The 15,760-nt window shown below is 56.0% G+C and overlaps 5 protein-coding genes across 5 annotated transcripts; 4 read left to right on the forward strand and 1 right to left on the reverse strand.

Annotated features, from left to right (window-relative positions):
- Window positions 1–2,032: 2,032 nt before the first annotated feature.
- ASPZODRAFT_76384 (hypothetical protein) lies at window positions 2,033–2,865 on the forward strand (the record flags this gene model as incomplete). Its single annotated transcript, XM_022730081.1, has 3 exons — window positions 2,033–2,251; window positions 2,308–2,467; window positions 2,573–2,865. 3 exons carry the CDS (start codon window positions 2,033–2,035, stop codon window positions 2,863–2,865), a joined length of 672 nt encoding a protein of 223 aa, XP_022577224.1.
- Window positions 2,866–3,955: 1,090 nt separating this feature from the next.
- Window positions 3,956–4,940, forward strand: ASPZODRAFT_137104 (hypothetical protein). The gene has a single exon (XM_022724216.1). The coding sequence runs from the start codon at window positions 4,205–4,207 to the stop codon at window positions 4,889–4,891; it is 687 nt and encodes a 228-aa protein (XP_022577225.1). The 5' UTR covers window positions 3,956–4,204; the 3' UTR covers window positions 4,892–4,940.
- Window positions 4,941–6,060: 1,120 nt separating this feature from the next.
- On the forward strand, window positions 6,061–7,829 carry ASPZODRAFT_76392 (hypothetical protein; the record flags this gene model as incomplete). Its single annotated transcript, XM_022730082.1, has 2 exons — window positions 6,061–6,376; window positions 6,445–7,829. The coding sequence occupies 2 exons, from the start codon at window positions 6,061–6,063 to the stop codon at window positions 7,827–7,829; spliced, it is 1,701 nt and encodes a 566-aa protein (XP_022577226.1).
- A 394-nt stretch (window positions 7,830–8,223) lies between these two features.
- On the forward strand, window positions 8,224–9,540 carry ASPZODRAFT_1294569 (hypothetical protein). Its single transcript, XM_022722269.1, has 2 exons — window positions 8,224–8,840; window positions 8,906–9,540. Exons 1-2 carry the CDS (start codon window positions 8,588–8,590, stop codon window positions 9,478–9,480), a joined length of 828 nt encoding a protein of 275 aa, XP_022577227.1. The 5' UTR covers window positions 8,224–8,587; the 3' UTR covers window positions 9,481–9,540.
- A 59-nt stretch (window positions 9,541–9,599) lies between these two features.
- On the reverse strand, window positions 9,600–15,250 carry ASPZODRAFT_155179 (hypothetical protein; the record flags this gene model as incomplete). The annotated part of the gene is made up of 5 exons (XM_022726180.1): window positions 9,600–10,868; window positions 10,935–12,537; window positions 12,583–12,885; window positions 13,725–14,980; window positions 15,047–15,250. 5 exons carry the CDS (start codon window positions 15,248–15,250, stop codon window positions 9,600–9,602), a joined length of 4,635 nt encoding a protein of 1,544 aa, XP_022577228.1.
- Between the last annotated feature and the right edge of the window lie 510 nt (window positions 15,251–15,760).

Genomic DNA, 15,760 nt, shown 5'->3' on the forward strand with positions numbered 1-15,760 from the left:
GCAAATGACGTGCTATACTACAGACGTAGTATTTGGTAATTTGATTCGTTGATTCGTCTTCTTTTTTTTAATAATTATTCCCTCTGCCAAGCGCCTAGGTCGAAACCCTCCCAATTTATGCTCACGGCTCAGCCCCGGTGTCAGCGACAGTAAGACAAGATCAGTTCCAGGCTAATTATTACGTACGGGGAATTCAGTAGCATACTACATACTACCTCATAGAGTACTGGGTACTCTTCCTAGACGCAACCGGGATCTTTACGTGCTTGGCGCGGGGGAATCTGGGGAAGGTGTGGAGCGACTATTGCAAAAGCACAGGGAAACTATTATTTGAATTACGAGATAGTGAAGTAGTAAACCCCAAAATACAGTCATTTACCTATCCATAGTTGATCGAATTACCTAAAGGTAACCCTGCTGAACCGATATCTAGAATAGAGGTACTCTGTGAGTCCGTATAACTACTACGTACTCGGTACATGTAATACACACTATCTCCACGCACTTTTCGTTTACTCTATTCTCGGTGATCCGCGATCCACAGCTTCTGGAACGGAGCCTTCTGCCAATCACTGCATCATGCTGATATCATGCGGGGCAGCCTCCGTATCATCATAGAGGATAATACTTGGGTATATTACTCTGTAGGTGAGTACTCCGTATTATGTAGTAAGTACCTACCTAGGTTAGGTAGGGAGTAATCCTATATGCTTTCAAGGCTTATCAGGTCCAGCTGGCATGGACACCTGGGCTTATCAGGCGGGGCACAGATAGGGGGAATGCTACGTGAACACAGAGACGGGAATACGGAGTACGGAGTAAGAGTACGGAGTAAGACTAGGCTATAGTTATGTAGTACGGTTACCCCAACTTGAGGGTACGGAGTAGTAGAATCTCCATACTCCATTTTATGTGTCCATCACATGCTAGTACTAGTATTGTAGAGATCCATTATCTAATTATTACGGAGGAAAGAATGCCGAGCTGTATATACTACTATACTACATATACTCCATACACATACTACGGCCTAATCTCGGATGGAATCGGGAGATTTCCGGCGCAATGGAGCCCGGCGGGGCGGCAGTTGATCAAAGAGGAAGCTCTCTCCTGGGGCCGTCGCAGTCCCCGGTGAGCAGGACGGAGGACTTAGCAGGCTCTTGTTACCCACTTTCTAAGGCAGCCACTCCGGGTCACCCACGGGCCTGCCCCCGGTGGACTGATAGGCAGCTGTGAAACTGGAGTATGCCTTACTCCGTCCTCCGTCCCTAGTCGAGAACAGGCTAGACCGGCATGATCTGCTCCCACTTCCGAGAGTTATCCGCCTCTCCCCTTCAACATCCCGAGGGCTGCTTCCGGTGGTCTGATTTTTCGCTGGTCTGGGGCCGACAACTCGGCACTTTTCCGCTGATCTTCAGGGTTATTATTCTGCGTCTATCAGGTTGAACATTCGCTAGTACTGCATAGTTACCTGGCAAGGTCCCCAGCTCATACTCCTTCGAGCTCCGGTCAATACTTGTAGTAGTTACAGTACGGGGTACCTAGGATGGTGGAATTAGAGCTAAAAGTCACGGAATTGAGTCTATCATCATCATTAGTGAGATACCCGCCAGTACCTACTACCTCTACTCCGTACTACCTCTTGGATGTAGGTTGGAAGAGTGTACTACTACTCTAGAGTAGTATACTCTTCCAACCTACAACTACTCCTACAGCATAATATCTAATCCTCTCTGCAAAGTGCTTTGTGCTACACGCTAGTCCCAATGCAGAGGCGTCGCGCCGGGATATTCTGCCGCGTCTTGCCGCCTGCAGACACAGGCCAAAGCAGAAATCAGCTCTCCCCGTACCTCTTTTCTGCTCCTGAGGGCGATGACAACTCGCGACTGGATCTGCAGTGACGCTGTCGTTTGAGCGCTCGTTATCATATCTCGGCCCTCTCCCCACATTGTCGCCTTCTGTTCTGGTTTCCTGCCGCTCCCATCAAAGAAGAGTCCTCTTTTTTTTCCCTTTGCTTATCTGAACCGTCCCCATGGCGCCCCCGCGACAGCGAGCTACCGCCGTCATTGACGACTCGCGCTCCGAAGCCTCCAGCGGTACCAGGGAGAATAAGAGCGTCACAGGCTCGAAAGGCCGTAAGGCCGTCAATGGTTCCCTGGCTGCTACTTCCGTCGGTAGCCGTGAGGGCAAAGCCGTTGCCAACGTGACCAGCGCCCCAGCCCAGGAAGCTGACCCGGATGAACGGCCAAGGGTGATTTGATCATATATATATATATACATATAATGTACTGACAGTTGATGATACAGATCCCATGGTCCGACATGCCTCTCGATATCCTCCACGCCTACCGCCATGCCTACAAACTACCCACCTCTAGTGCCTTCTCTCGGCCCTCCTCCCGTCTCTATCTCTCATGTGGGATTGGCCTCCGCTCTCCTACTGCCATCTCTGCACAGCGGGCCACCGGTTCTCGCTCTACCAACGGAAGAGCGGGGGGAGGAGGAGGAGGAGGTGTGGGCAGCAGAAGCAACAGCAACAGCAACATCCTGCGCCCCTCGACCTCAACCGCAGCCAAACGGACTCTAGGAGCCACCAATGGCCTCGTCAACGGTCGTAATAAGCCTTCCTCACTCTCTCAGCCTAGATCTGTCGCGGCGTCTTCGTCAGCCCACGAGTCTCTCGCTCGCGACCAGCTCAACCACATCATCGGCCAGGGGAGGGTGGGCAAGGACCAGCTGGCCCTTGCGGTACGCAAGCACTTCAACAGTGCCGCGCTCGCCGAGCAGGAGGCCATTGCCCGCTTTCTATATAAAGTTCGAGAGGAGGGCCGCGGGCGACAGTTCCGCCTCCGCTTCCAGCCTTGACCTTGCCTTTGCAAATCCCGCGGTACAAGCCTGGTGCTTCTTCTCTGGATTATTTGTCCTCTGTTTCTGTTTCTCTCACTTTTTTTTTCCTCTATTTTCTCTCATGATACCCCCTCCGGCGTTGGTGTTGTACTATATCTGCCGTTTTGTTTGAGTGCATAGATAGATGGTCTGGTTCAATGGATTGCTCTAGCGAATGTATACTTATTCTAATTGATTATATGGATATCTCGGTTTGGATGACCCTGACAAGCTGAGGTACACGATCATCAAGGTCTTGTCATAGAATTGTTCTGTTCTCAGGAATAGAATTCCCTATGGACTGTATATCATAAACTTCAGATGGCCTGAGCTAATAGACTGTCATATATTTAAGACTTCTAGAACATAATACTCCGTGAATAAGAATATTGAAGAGGTTAGTGGAAATATATAAGCATTGGATGACAGGAATATATAAATAATAAAGTGCAATTCAGTCTGGTCTAATATAAAATGAACAGGGCTACCAAGAGTTATATATTATAGTATTCTAAATCATATCTAGCGCAGCGTAGAAGAGCCTGATCCTCTATACTATTAGATATATTAATAGAGGCTCCTTCAGCCGTTAGATTGGCAAGTGAACAGGACGTACTATCTATGAAGGCTTCCTATAACCACTCAGGTAAGCTGTAACTATTAGCCTTATTCGAAATACCTAATCCCTGCTTGACCCCTCAATATACTAGAGATACCAGACAGTCAGCAAAGGCTGCTCTATTGCTTTATGGCTAGATGCAGGCTAGGCAGCAACCAATATAAATTAACCATAAGCTGGATATAGAGCCCATGAGAGCAGCACCATACCAGTATCTCAAATAAAACAAATCGGAAAACCACTATGAAAGAGGCACTTGTTAACAAAGATATCGCAGTCGCCATCCGGGACACTCAAGTTCCCACCCCCGAGGCTGGCCAGGTCCTGATTCGTGTAGTTGTGTCGGGCATCAACCCCAAGGACTGGAAGATCCCCCTGTGGTGGCCAGCAGGCAACACGCCCACTAACCAGGGAGACGACATCGCTGGATACGTCGAGGCAGTCGGAGATGGGGTGGTGGGATTCCACAAGGGAGACAAGGTCGCTGCGTTCCATCAAGTGATGAAGCCTCATGGGGGCTACGCCGAGTACGCGATCGCCCCGGATTATACGACCTTCCATGTGCCTCCCAAGACCAGCTTTGAAGGTTGGTAGTTTTCGTGCGCGCAAGGCTTGGCTTAACTGAGAGTCTGTCAGACTAAAAACTGATCCTCGTACCCTTTTTTCTCATCAGAGGCCGCTACAATCCCACTGGCAGCCATGACGGCCGCGGTCGGTCTTTACCAGCGGTTGAAGCTGCCTCTGCCCTGGAACCCAACCAGCGAACCCCTGCCTCTTGTAGTATACGGCGGAGCGAGTGCCGTGGGAGCCTTTGCGATCAAATTCGCCCGGCTATCCAATATCCACCCGTTGATCGTGGTCGCGGGCCGGGGCAGCGCCTTCGTGGAGACCCTCATTGACCGCGAGAAAGGCGACACCATCATCGACTATCGCCAGGAAGACGCCGAGGCCATCAGCGCCCAACTCAAAGCCGCCGCAGGAGGCCGCCCGGTCCACCACGCCTTCGACGCCGTGGCAGAGAAGGGGAGCCAGCGGAATATTGGCGCGGCCCTCACCGTGCCCGGGGAGATCACCACGGTCGAGCCGAGTGATGACTACCAGGCCCCCGAGGGGATTCGTATAGGCCAAACCATCGTCGGAACGGTTCACATGGCCCCCTCGGCAGGGAAGCTCCTCGAGGATGGCGAGTTTGCCGCCGCTTTCTTCCCCTTTCTCGGCCGGGGCCTGGCCCACGGCTGGTTCTCAGGACACCCGTACCAGGTGCGTCCCGGTGGACTGGCTGGGATCCAGGGGGCACTGCACGATCTCCAGGCGGGCAAGGCGTCGGCCGTCAAGTATGTGGTGCGTATTGGCGAGACCGAAGGAGTGGTGCAGCAGGATTCCTAGTCTTTTTTTTTTGCAGTATTCGACGTAGTGATAGTTGCAATCATTAGTTGGCAACGAGTAGCAACTAAGGCTGCATCACCTGACCGCGCCTACCGCAACTGTCCCAGCAACTTTCATCTTTCAGCTTCGTACTTGTCCCCTTCTTCAGCTTCACACCCACAGGCCAGTCGCCAGGTGCAGTCAGGGTGGCTGTATCTCGAGTCTAGCTCTAGCCTTGTCCATCGAGAGACACGTTTGCTTGTTCAGAGATGTCGAAGACAACCGTTGCTGCCTAGGTAAGGGCAATCTTGTCCAGGCTGATCGACTTGTACCTGCGACACGATCAGGACAAGCCATATACGTGTGTTCAGTGCTGTGCTAACGAGGTGTTCTAGGGTTATTTCCGGCCTACGATCCTCGTGGAGAGCTCTGTGGTGGTGAAGAGGACGACGGAACCATACGCTGGAAATAAATTGCATCTCGGCCTTCCAGTTGACGGTGACCTGCTGGCGTGGCTGGTGGGAGTCTACGGACATACAATTGATTGTTTGGTGAGCATTTGGGTCCTATCCATGATCTACGCCAGAGGCTGAATGTTGAATGACGCATAGACTGACGGTAGTGCTGGAGATGCGACAGACTCAATAGTAAAGGCTTTATTTACTCCGTCAAGCTTCTCTCCAGCTTTACCTGCAGAGCGAGATAAAATCGGCAATGATAGTCGCCACAGACGGGAGAAATCCACAGAAGAGGAATACGGGATCTGTGTTTCATTCTAGCACAAGGACTGGCTGCTCTGTTTGGAGTGAACGGGGCTTCTATACAGCTCCATGGCTGAATTTCCCGCCGTTAGACCAAACACCGCCAAAGATTTCTCCTCTTCCCCGCAGAAATCCTCCAAGACCGAGTACCGAATCTAAAGAATGTCAGTTGTGGAAAACAGCCTTCAACCGGGTTATCAGCCAACCATATTCACTGATTTCCGCAGACACCTTTCCATGTAAGATTGTGCTCCATACGGGCCATCAGCCAGTGAACGGGGCCTAAACCCGGCTAAATGGATGAGCTGGTGGGGTATATAGAAGAGGAGCAGAAAGAAGGAGAGAAGGAGAGAGATATTGAAGTTCCCAACACAGCAGCACATCTTTTTATCTCACTATAGACAGTATTACAACCTAAAGATATCTGCCATGTCACCTAACACGGCCATACCACATCTGCGCCCGACAGAGACGGGGAAGCAGCTCATTGTCCATGGCAAGCCGTTCCTCTGTCTGGGCGGCGAGCTACATAACTCGTCCCTCACCTCGGCCGACTACATGGACACGGTCTGGCAGGATCTGGTCGACACCAACTTCAACACCATCCTGGGATGCGTGACCTGGGAGATGATTGAGCGGGTGGAGGGCAAGTTCGATTTCTCCGAGTTGGACAAGGTCATTCTGGGCGCAAGAAAGCACGGCCTTCACCTAGTGTTGCTGTGGTTTGGTTCTTTCAAAAACGGTAGTTACCCATGCATGCGATCCATCTGTCTATCACCTGGCTACAGGCTGAATATTAGCCTCTTCTCTCAGGCGTTTCGACATATATCCCCGGTTGGGTCAAGACCAACCCAAAACGCTTTCCGCGAGCCAAGCTGAGGAAAGCCGGTGGTGTCTTGGAGACCGCCGACGTGCTGTCGATATTCCACGAGGAGGCGCCCCGAGCCGATGCCAAGGCGTTCACAGAGCTGATGCGCCATCTGCGAGAGTTTGACGCAGACCATTCAACCGTGATCATGGTGCAGGTGGAAAATGAAGTTGGTCTGCTGGGTGATTCGCGTGATGGCTCCGAGGCAGCGGAGGCCCGGTTCGCACAGCCTGTTCCCTCGGATCTGATCGAATTCCTTGCCCAGGACTGGGAGAAGCTCCATCCCGATCTGCAAGTGAACCTGAAGTACTTCAGGGCGCAGTCGCCGGCATCATACGGCGGTACCTGGACGGAAGTCTTTGGAAAGGGCCCGCACACGGACGAGCTCTTCATGGCATACCACTATGCGCACTTCCTGAACCAGGTTGCAGCCGCGGGCAAGGAGGAGTACCCGCTCCCACTCTTTGCAAACGTATGGCAGAACTACGCCAACGGCAGTGGCGAGGATAGCAGAGATCTCCCCGTCGTGGTGGGTGGCGGGGGTCTTCCGGGCGACTATCCTTCGGGGGGCGGGACGCCCACCGTGCTGGACTTGTGGCAGCGGTTCGCGCCTGCGCTGGACCTGATCGCCCCGGACGTGTACCTGAACGACTACGTCGTCGAGTGCCGCAACTACCGCCACCGCAACCAGCCGTTGTTCATCCCGGAGCAACGCCGGGATGCGTATGGCGCACGCCGCATCTGGGCCGCTATCGGCTCCTTCCAGGCGCTCGGCGTCTCGCCGTTTGGCATCGATTCGCAGCAGCCGGCGACGAACCCGTTCACCAAGCACTACGGCCTGCTCGCCTCGGTCGCTCCACTCGTGCTTGACGCCCAGCGTCGGCCTGGGAGCTCTGTCGGCTTCTTTTTTGACGAACTGCGCCCCGACGGTTCCGACCCGAGCAAGCCCGTCGTCGTGATCTTCGGCGAGTATAAGCTCACCATCGAGCGGTGCTTTGTCTTCGGCCGTCCGGGCCCTGGCTCCGGCATGGTCATCCATCAGGGCGGTGCCCGATTCCTGCTCATCGGCTGGGGATTCCAGGTCCGCGCCCGCGCCCTGTCCGCGAACAGCCACTTCACGGGCATCTTGCGTTTCGAGGAGAAGATTGTCGTCGACCGGTCAACAGGCGAGCTGCGCACCCTGCGCGTGCTCAACGGCGACGAAAGTCACAGCGGCGTCTTTGCCATGATGCCCAACGAGGATCCAGACTATGGCAATTTCCCCATCTGCGTAACCATTCCCGCGCGCACCATGATCGCCGAGCTAGAGCTTTACTCGTTAGAGGAGTGACTTTTTTTTTGGAGAATAAATCAAAATAGACAGACAATCCATTGCAGCTCAATGCTTCAACCCCCCCTTTTCCCCCACTATACTTATTCTCCCCGCCACAGGGTTTCTGGAGGAAGGAATCATACTAATTAAAGGTTCTGACCCTGATCCTGTCAGGGTCCAACTGCACTGCCCTGACCCACAGTTATTCAGCCAGCCCTCTGGCAAGGTACGAATGAACTCTCAGTCACTACGGAGCAGTGAGTGACTCCATAGAGCGAGGCAGACCTCGCTCGCACGGGCTAGATGGGCTGCTAGACCCTAGTGCTTACCTACCTGGACTTGGCAAGCGGTTATTGATTAATAAAGACCTTGATTATAGGTGCGCTGGAGCAACCGCAGGCCTTGGAAGAGGTTTTCAGCCTGGTCGGCCGAGACCATCGGACTCCTATAATAATAATGGCCATGGAGCCCCCCTTGTCATCCTCCAGACTTGGATGGTAGATGGGTTTGGTGGACTCTTTCCGCAGATTTGGCCCCCAATTGTCATTTGGCTCATCCCCAGAGCCCAGAAGCCCACTCGTTGGTATCCACGCCGTTAGAAAGAGGAAGCTAAAAGGGGATACGGCTGAGGACTAGACTCGCAAGTGGATATTCGTTGTTTGCAACTTGAATATTTGACCCCATTCTTGTCCAAGATTGCCTTCTTACCTCTGTCTGATCTTCTCCCCGGACGCGCCCATCTATCTCCTATCTACTACTCTGGTCACCCACCGACTATGACGCGAATCTTTGTTCTTTTGACGGCCCTGGCTGCCACAGCGACTGCATCGCAATGCTATTATCCTGACGGAACGGTCGCCACAGATGATGTGCCATGTACATCGGAAGAATACAGCGCCTGTTGTGGGCCGACAACCGCCTGTCTAGATAACCATTACTGTGTGAATCTCGAGGAGCCCTGGATGCTGAACGCGGGCAGCTGCACCGATGTCAACTGGGAGTCGTCGAATTGTGCCTCGCAATGCACCTGTAAGACTTGTTATTTTTTAAAGCAGCAAACAATTGAGGCCCCCCCCGGCTGACCTGCACTACAGTCAACAACACACGAGATGAAGGCGTGGCCATCTATCTGTACGAACGAACCGACACGTCCTACGAATACTGCTGCAGCGGGATCATGAACGACGGCGACAACGGCACGACCTGCGTTTCGGGCTCGACATTCCGACTCGACAGCGGCACCGTGATCATCGGCGTCGCAGCTTTGGCCAACTATACGACGACGTCTACCAACGCGACGGCGACGACCACCGTGACGGCCAGCTCAACGGCAACAGGGACCTCGTCAGCGTCCACGTCGTCTCTCGACTGTTCAGTCGCCGCCGCGGACGGGTCCAAGAGCACTTCGCACGACGTCGCGATCGGCGCCGGGGTCGGTGTGCCTCTGGGGGTGATCGCCCTTCTGGTCACGACCTGGGCATTCTGGGAACGAGGGCAACGGAAGAAGCTGGAGATGAATTTCCGCGTCCAGCCGGGCCAGATGAACGAATACGATTCCTACAAGAATTCGGTCCCCGGGGAACTCCCGAGTCAGCCTGTTCGGCCGCAGTTGTCGGAGATAGGGGGGAGGCCGCTTTCAGAGATCGGAGTCACACCCGGTGGCAAGTAAATATAATGAATAATAAGAATATACCAACCCATTCTAGAGAATACACGAGTCTTGGAAGTTCATTAATAGAATGTAGATTATACTAGCTAATGGCTTGACTATACTATACTGGCAACTGTCTACTTCCACGCATTCAAGCCCGCCCACGGATCAGCCTGTGACCCCTGCATACCCTGTTGGCTCTGCGACGGCGTCTTGAGGTGCTGGCCCGGCCCGTACGCTCGGGTCTGAGCGTACCCTCCCGGGCCGGAAGGATACGGCCCCCCCGTGGAGGGCGGGTATGTGGTCTGCTGGGACGGGAGGGGCGGCGGGGGCGGCGGCACGTAGCCCTGAGGCGGATAGTGAGAGGAGGGAGGGGCGGCGGTGCCGGCCGGAGAGACTGCGGATGGAGTTCTAGGCGGGTATCCGCTGTAAGACGTCGGGGTGGCGGAGAAGAGCTGCTGGTTCGGCGGCGGCGAGACGGGCACCCGGTACGGATACGCCATTGGGTTGTAGCCCTCGGAGAGGGGCATGGCGGCTCCCTGCTGGAAGGACTGGCCTGGGACGTAAGGCGGGATAACCGGGTTGGAGGGTCCCGCGGCCGCAGCGGGCATGTACTGCGCATAGGGGCCTGGGGAGAGGGACATGGGGGCTGCTGGGTGTTGTTGTTGTGGTGGTGGTGGTGGTGGTGGCGGCGGTGGTGGCTGTGGCGGGCCCCCCGTCGAAGGGTGATGATAAGGCGAAGTGGTGACGGGCGATTGGGATGAAGCCTGGTAAGGGGGCGCCTTGACGGGGGGAGGTGGCGGCGAGCGCACCTTCGTGGATAGCATGGACGCCGGAGTTGTCATGGTCGCCGACGAGGGCGTGGTAGCGGACGAGGGCGAGGGCAGCGACGCGTTTGGGTCGGTGGACAGCCGCTCCATCAGCTGCCGGAGTTTCTCACGCTCTCGGTCCTCCTGCTCGGAGGCGGTGCTGGCCTTGTCCCGCTCGATCTGGCCGAGGAGCTGAGCTCCCTCGGACCGGCGGTTGTTGATGAAGGCCTCGACGTTCTTCTTGAGACTGTCGGCCGTCTCCACCATCTCCGAGTAGAACGTCTGTGCCTGCACGAGGCCCGACAGCAGGTTGTTGAACGCATCGTATACCTTCTTGTACCGTGCCATGACGGTGTTGCGTTGCCGCGTAATGACCTCGTACTTTGACTGCTCCGAGCGCACGCGTTTGTCTTGTAGCAGGTCTCCGTAAGTCTTGGTCAGCTCCTTCATTAGCGAGGCCTGCTTGTGGTTGGCCTGCAGTAGCCGGTTCTGATGTGGCCGGAACTTCTCCAGCTCTGCCTGAAAGAGCTGGGTCTCCTGCCCGGCTATTGACTTTTTGTTGAGAATCAAGACGCTGGAGATATCGTCGGTATGGATCTATCAAGTTAGCTTATAATTATCCAAAAGAAAAGGGGGGGGGGTTTAAAAAAAAAGGAAAAACACCTTTTCTTTCAAATCCTTCAGCACTTGTGCTCGTTCACGCTTGACAAGGTTCAGCTTCTTCAAGATCTCCTCAACGCGGGCGATCTGCTCCGAGACCGAGACACCCCCCTCGTCATACACCTCGTCCAGCAAGCTCCCTTCCTGCGGGCCATTTGACGGACTGATGGCTACGCCACTCTTGCTCTTGCCGTGTTTCGATGCGGCTTTATGCATGGCCCGTTGGAAGAGAACGTCGGCCTCGTCTGTCTGGCCCGCCGACGCCATTTCATCAAAATCGGCCTGGTATTGCCGCAGGGTGGCTAGCAGCTGCGCGTCGCTGCCGCCGGCCTCATTGACCGTGTCGCGGTAGCTGCGGATGTCACCACGGAGGGTTGTCGTGAGCCGGCCGCTGGGCTGCTGGTTCCAGTCTGCCCCGTACTTGGAGCGCATCTTCTCGCACACACTTTCTTCCAGATCCAGTTGCTTGGAGCAGTGGTCGAGGTTAGTGATCACCTGGGCCTTACTCTCTTGCAGATCATCCAGCGCTCGCCCCAGGGATGGATGGTCAGCTAGATCCTGACACCAGCGTCGGAACTCGTCATCCACCGTCATCTCCTGGTCCATCCCCCCCTTGAGGATGTTCAGGCTGGCGGGCAGCTTGAGGTAGTCTAGACTAGCCGCCATCTCTCCGTTGGCGGTCTCCACCTTCTCTGTCTCCGCTCGGATCAACTTGGCTTTCTCCTCATCGTACAGACTGGCCGTCTCGGTGACGGACATGGGGACCAGTTTCTGGAAGATGTCCGGCCCGATGATCCGCTGGATATCCTGACCCTGGTAGAGCTCGCTGACGGGGATGGCCTTGGCGGCGGGCAGTTTTGCAATGGCAGACAGCCCGGCTTCCGAGGGAACGGGCTGATGGTAGATAAAATCGTTATCCTTGATGAGCGAGGTGCACTTGGCCTGAACGGTGGCCAGTTGGTGTTTGATGAGTTCCGTGAGGTTCGTGACCGACTCGGTCGTGAGATTCGATTTGGCCGGCACAGAGGATGGGAAAGATTTGGCGTGGCCCAGGGCGGCGGTCGCCTGCTTCTCGGCGAGCTGCAGCCGGGCGACGGCGACGCCGTGGGAGCCGTTCTCATCGTCGGCGATGGCCTGGTGGTACGACGCCAGCGACAGCAGGTGCGAGGCCTTGGCCTGGACCATGATCAACCAGACCTTTTCAAACACCGCCTTGGTGACCGATTCCTGCATTATGTCCGCCGCCTGGGAGTACAGATAGGCGGCCTGGCTGGCTAGCTTGGCCAGAAAGCCCGGTTTCTTCTGGTCCGCCGCCTGCTTCTCCAAAAAGATCTCCTGCGCCTGCGCGAGGGTGATGTTTATCAGCGTCTTGACCGTGTCGCGACTCAAGTCCGTCGAGGGGGCGTGCAGAAAGTTCTCGTTGATGTAGGTGAACATGCCGGCCGAGGCCTGGAAGGAATGATACGCCGTCTTGAGGCCGGTATCCTCGCTGCGGGCCTGGTTCGCCGCATGGCAGGAGAGCACGGCCGAGATGTTGAAGATGACGGACGCCTTCTCGTAGGCGAGCGAGTACTGCGACGTCGGCTTGTTCGTGAACGCGTCGAACCTACACCGTCAGCTTCCTCTCACCCACCCGGAATCTTCAGCATACCATGTAAAGGAGATCTTGATGTGGTTCTCGTCCACCGGGAACCGCAGATCCAGCAGCTCCAGCTGGCCGTAGTACCGGTACAGCAGATCGCGGCCCGTCGCACTGTCCTTGCCCGCACCCCTCATATCTTGTCGCAGCCGGTTCAGCGTCACGCACTCCTGGCTGTATTGCTCGGCATCCTCCCCATAGCTCTGTCGAATGTAGTCCTTCAACGGTTGGATCCAGTCGATCTCGTTGGTCTGCTTGAGCGGACAGCTGAGCATGGGCGACTGAGCCATCGTCACGGAAGAGGGCGGAGCAGCGCTCCAGCAGCGTAGACGGACACGGAGTAGGCTCGGTGGTATTCAAGGCCGCAGGTTTAAAGTCCTCGAGATGTATCAACACTGCCTGTAGACGCAGAAACCCGTCAGGCTGATGGACGGTGGTGGTGGTGGTGTTGTTGTCAGGAATGGCTGTGGGGTAACTTATCACTCGGCGGTTGGGCGGGGGAGGCAGCAGCAGCAGCAGCAGCAGCAGCAGTCAACAAACAGGCAGAAGACTAGGGGAGCGGGTCAATTCTCAGGAATAGGAGATGGCAGGAGATGAGCTTGGCTATATACCACGACGGTCGGTTGTCCAGCGCCTGCAGGAGCAGAAGGAGAGGGCGTTTGGCGCTGTGGTTGGGCCTGGCAGGCGCTGCCAAGACGATGTGATAGTGATGGCCTGAGGCATGGATAGCCTGAGGCAAAGTGTTCACTGCTTAGTCACGTATATGTCTACATAGTACATACTGATATGAAGTCAAGATGGGAGATTGTATAGTACAGATGGACTCTATAACGGCGTGGAAGACACCAAGAAGCAGAAGAAGGTAATATACAAACCAGGTCGCCGGCGCTATGGTACGTGAAGTGGTGCAGTAAATACAGGGGAATGAACAGAAGGGCCTATTTCTGGTCCTTCTTCGGATCCGCAGAGCTGTCGTCTTTGCCTGGATCGGTCGAAGGCTTGTCGGAGTCGCCGGGCTTCTTGTGGCTTGTGAGTTTGTGCCAGGCAGACTTCAAGAAGCCTTCGCCCTTGTGCGAGTCGTCGGAGGGGGCAGAACTATTAGATTGTTAGACAAGACGCAACAAAGAAGAAAGAAAGAAGAAAAAAAAAAATACCTCTCTCGGTCCACGTTCATGACCCGCTTGGCTGTCTTGTCTCCCATCTCGTCGGCGAGCACCTCGAGGATTGTGCGCTGGTTGGAGGTCAGGTACTTGGGCATGGCGACCTTGAACTCCACCTTGAGGTCGCCCGAGGCGCTGAGGCCCCGGGCGCGGCCGCCGAGCTTCTTCATCCCCATGCCCGAAAGCGTGATCTTGTCGCCGGTGCCGGTGCCCGTGGCCACCTTGATCTTGACCTCGCCGTCCAGCGTGGGCACCGTCACTTCACCGCCCAGCAGAGCGGTCGTCAGCGGGATGCCCGCCGTGTACAGGATATCGGAGCCGGAGCGGCTAAAGCGGTGATCCGGAGCGACACGGATCGAGACGTAGAGATCTCCGCGCTTCGTGCGAGAGCCCGGGGCGGCGTTGACCCCCGTGGCGGGGGCGTCGCCCTCTCCGGTCACCCGCAGACGCATGCCATCTTCCACGCCGCCGGGGATGTCGACATGGACGGTCTTGCGGTCTCGAATGACCCCGTTGCCTCGACAGGACCCGCACTCGGAGCCCCGCGGCACGATGAGACCCGTCCCGCCACAGGCGTCGCAGGTCGCGGCCACCTGGAAGCCGCCCTGCATGAAGTGCACGCGCGTACCGGAGCCGTTGCACTGCTTGCATTGCGACTTTTTGGCGCCCTTCTTCAACCCTTCGCCGGAGCAGGTGCCGCACTCCACCAGCGGGTTGATGTTGATGTCCTTGGCCGTTCCCTTGGCCGCCTCCATGAACGAGATGTTGGTCTGCACTTCAATGTCCTCGCCCACCAGGATCGACTCCTGGAACGGGCCCCGGGTGCCCCGCGGACTCCGACGAGCACCGTTTGTAAAGGCACCAAAGAGATCCTCAAAGTTGATGTCTGCTGCAAAACCACCGGGGAACCCGCCTCCAAACCCCCCGCCGAAGCCGTGGAACCCGCCTGCGCCGGCAAACGGATTGCCCCCGGCCGCCGCGTTGGGATCGAACCCCCCATTCTGGTCAAACGCCGCCGATCCGAACCGGTCGTAGTTTTCTCGTTTCTTCGCGTCCGACAGCAGCTCGTACGCCGACTGGGCCTCCGAGAACTTCTCCTTGGCACTGGGGTCCTTGTTGGTGTCCGGGTGGTATTTTTTCGCCATGCCGTAGTACGCTCTTTTGATATCGGCCGCACTCGCGTTCTTTTCCACCCCAAGCACCTTGTACGGGTCCGACATTGCAGGGCGGGAAGTCGTAGCATGGAAAGCCTAGGGAAAAAATCATTAGAATTTCTGTCGTGTGCTCACCAGTTACCACTCGAGTTCAAATCATACCCTCGACAGCGCTGCCGGTGCTGTCCGTCTCTGCACCCCCGACTGCGGCCTCTGCCCATACGACGCCGCCGCCGAGGCATACCGACGGCATGTCTGCGATACTGGTCGAATCCCCGAGCCCTTGGCTGGGCTTCGCCGCGATGTCCGCAGCAGTCGTGCGGGGATCGCAGCCGCCCTGGGCAAGGCGGCAGGAGCAGCGTTCATGATAGCCAGAAACTCAATGAATCATACAAAAGAGAAGAGATAAAAAGCGTCGTTCCGCAGCAGAGGGGAGATGGTCAGGACTCGACAACACAGAGCGAATAAAGCATGGCACAAAAGCTGCTTACAATCGGCCCGGGATGCCTCGGATCAACGTTGCTCCGGGCAAAACCGCTTAGTCATGTTTGCGCTGTTTGCACGGCGGAAGCTTCGAGCAGCTCCGATCACGGGACGCCGGATCAACTCCTTTTCCGGGCTCGGATGAGCTCAGCGCTCTTGCTCTTGCTCTTGCTTCGGCAGGCAGTCAGACGAGTTCCTCCGGTCCAGCTTTGCCTGAAAGGAGGTGAATTGGCCTCGTTCTTCCCACTTGTGCACTCTGTCCTTCTCCCTGGCCGCCTGTCTGCTCGCCCTCGACGGCTCTTTGGGACACGTGAACGCCGCCGATCTCGGATTTGCTGGTTCTCCTGCTGCTACGGTGCTGAACAAACACCCCCCCCCCCTCCCCTCCCGGTG

This window comes from Penicilliopsis zonata, assembly GCF_001890105.1.
Source record: "Penicilliopsis zonata CBS 506.65 unplaced genomic scaffold ASPZOscaffold_26, whole genome shotgun sequence".
NCBI classification, from domain to species: domain Eukaryota; kingdom Fungi; phylum Ascomycota; class Eurotiomycetes; order Eurotiales; family Aspergillaceae; genus Penicilliopsis; species Penicilliopsis zonata.

Bases quoted from the DNA above. Each gene is read 5' to 3' on its own strand.
- ASPZODRAFT_1294569 (XM_022722269.1), top strand. From the start codon at position 8,588: ATGACGCGAATCTTTGTTCTTTTGACGGCCCTGGCTGCCACAGCGACT. The intron at 8,841-8,905 runs GTAAGACTTGTT...CCTGCACTACAG, and splicing joins TTGTGCCTCGCAATGCACCT to TCAACAACACACGAGATGAA.
- ASPZODRAFT_137104 (XM_022724216.1), top strand. From the start codon at position 4,205: ATGACGGCCGCGGTCGGTCTTTACCAGCGGTTGAAGCTGCCTCTGCCC.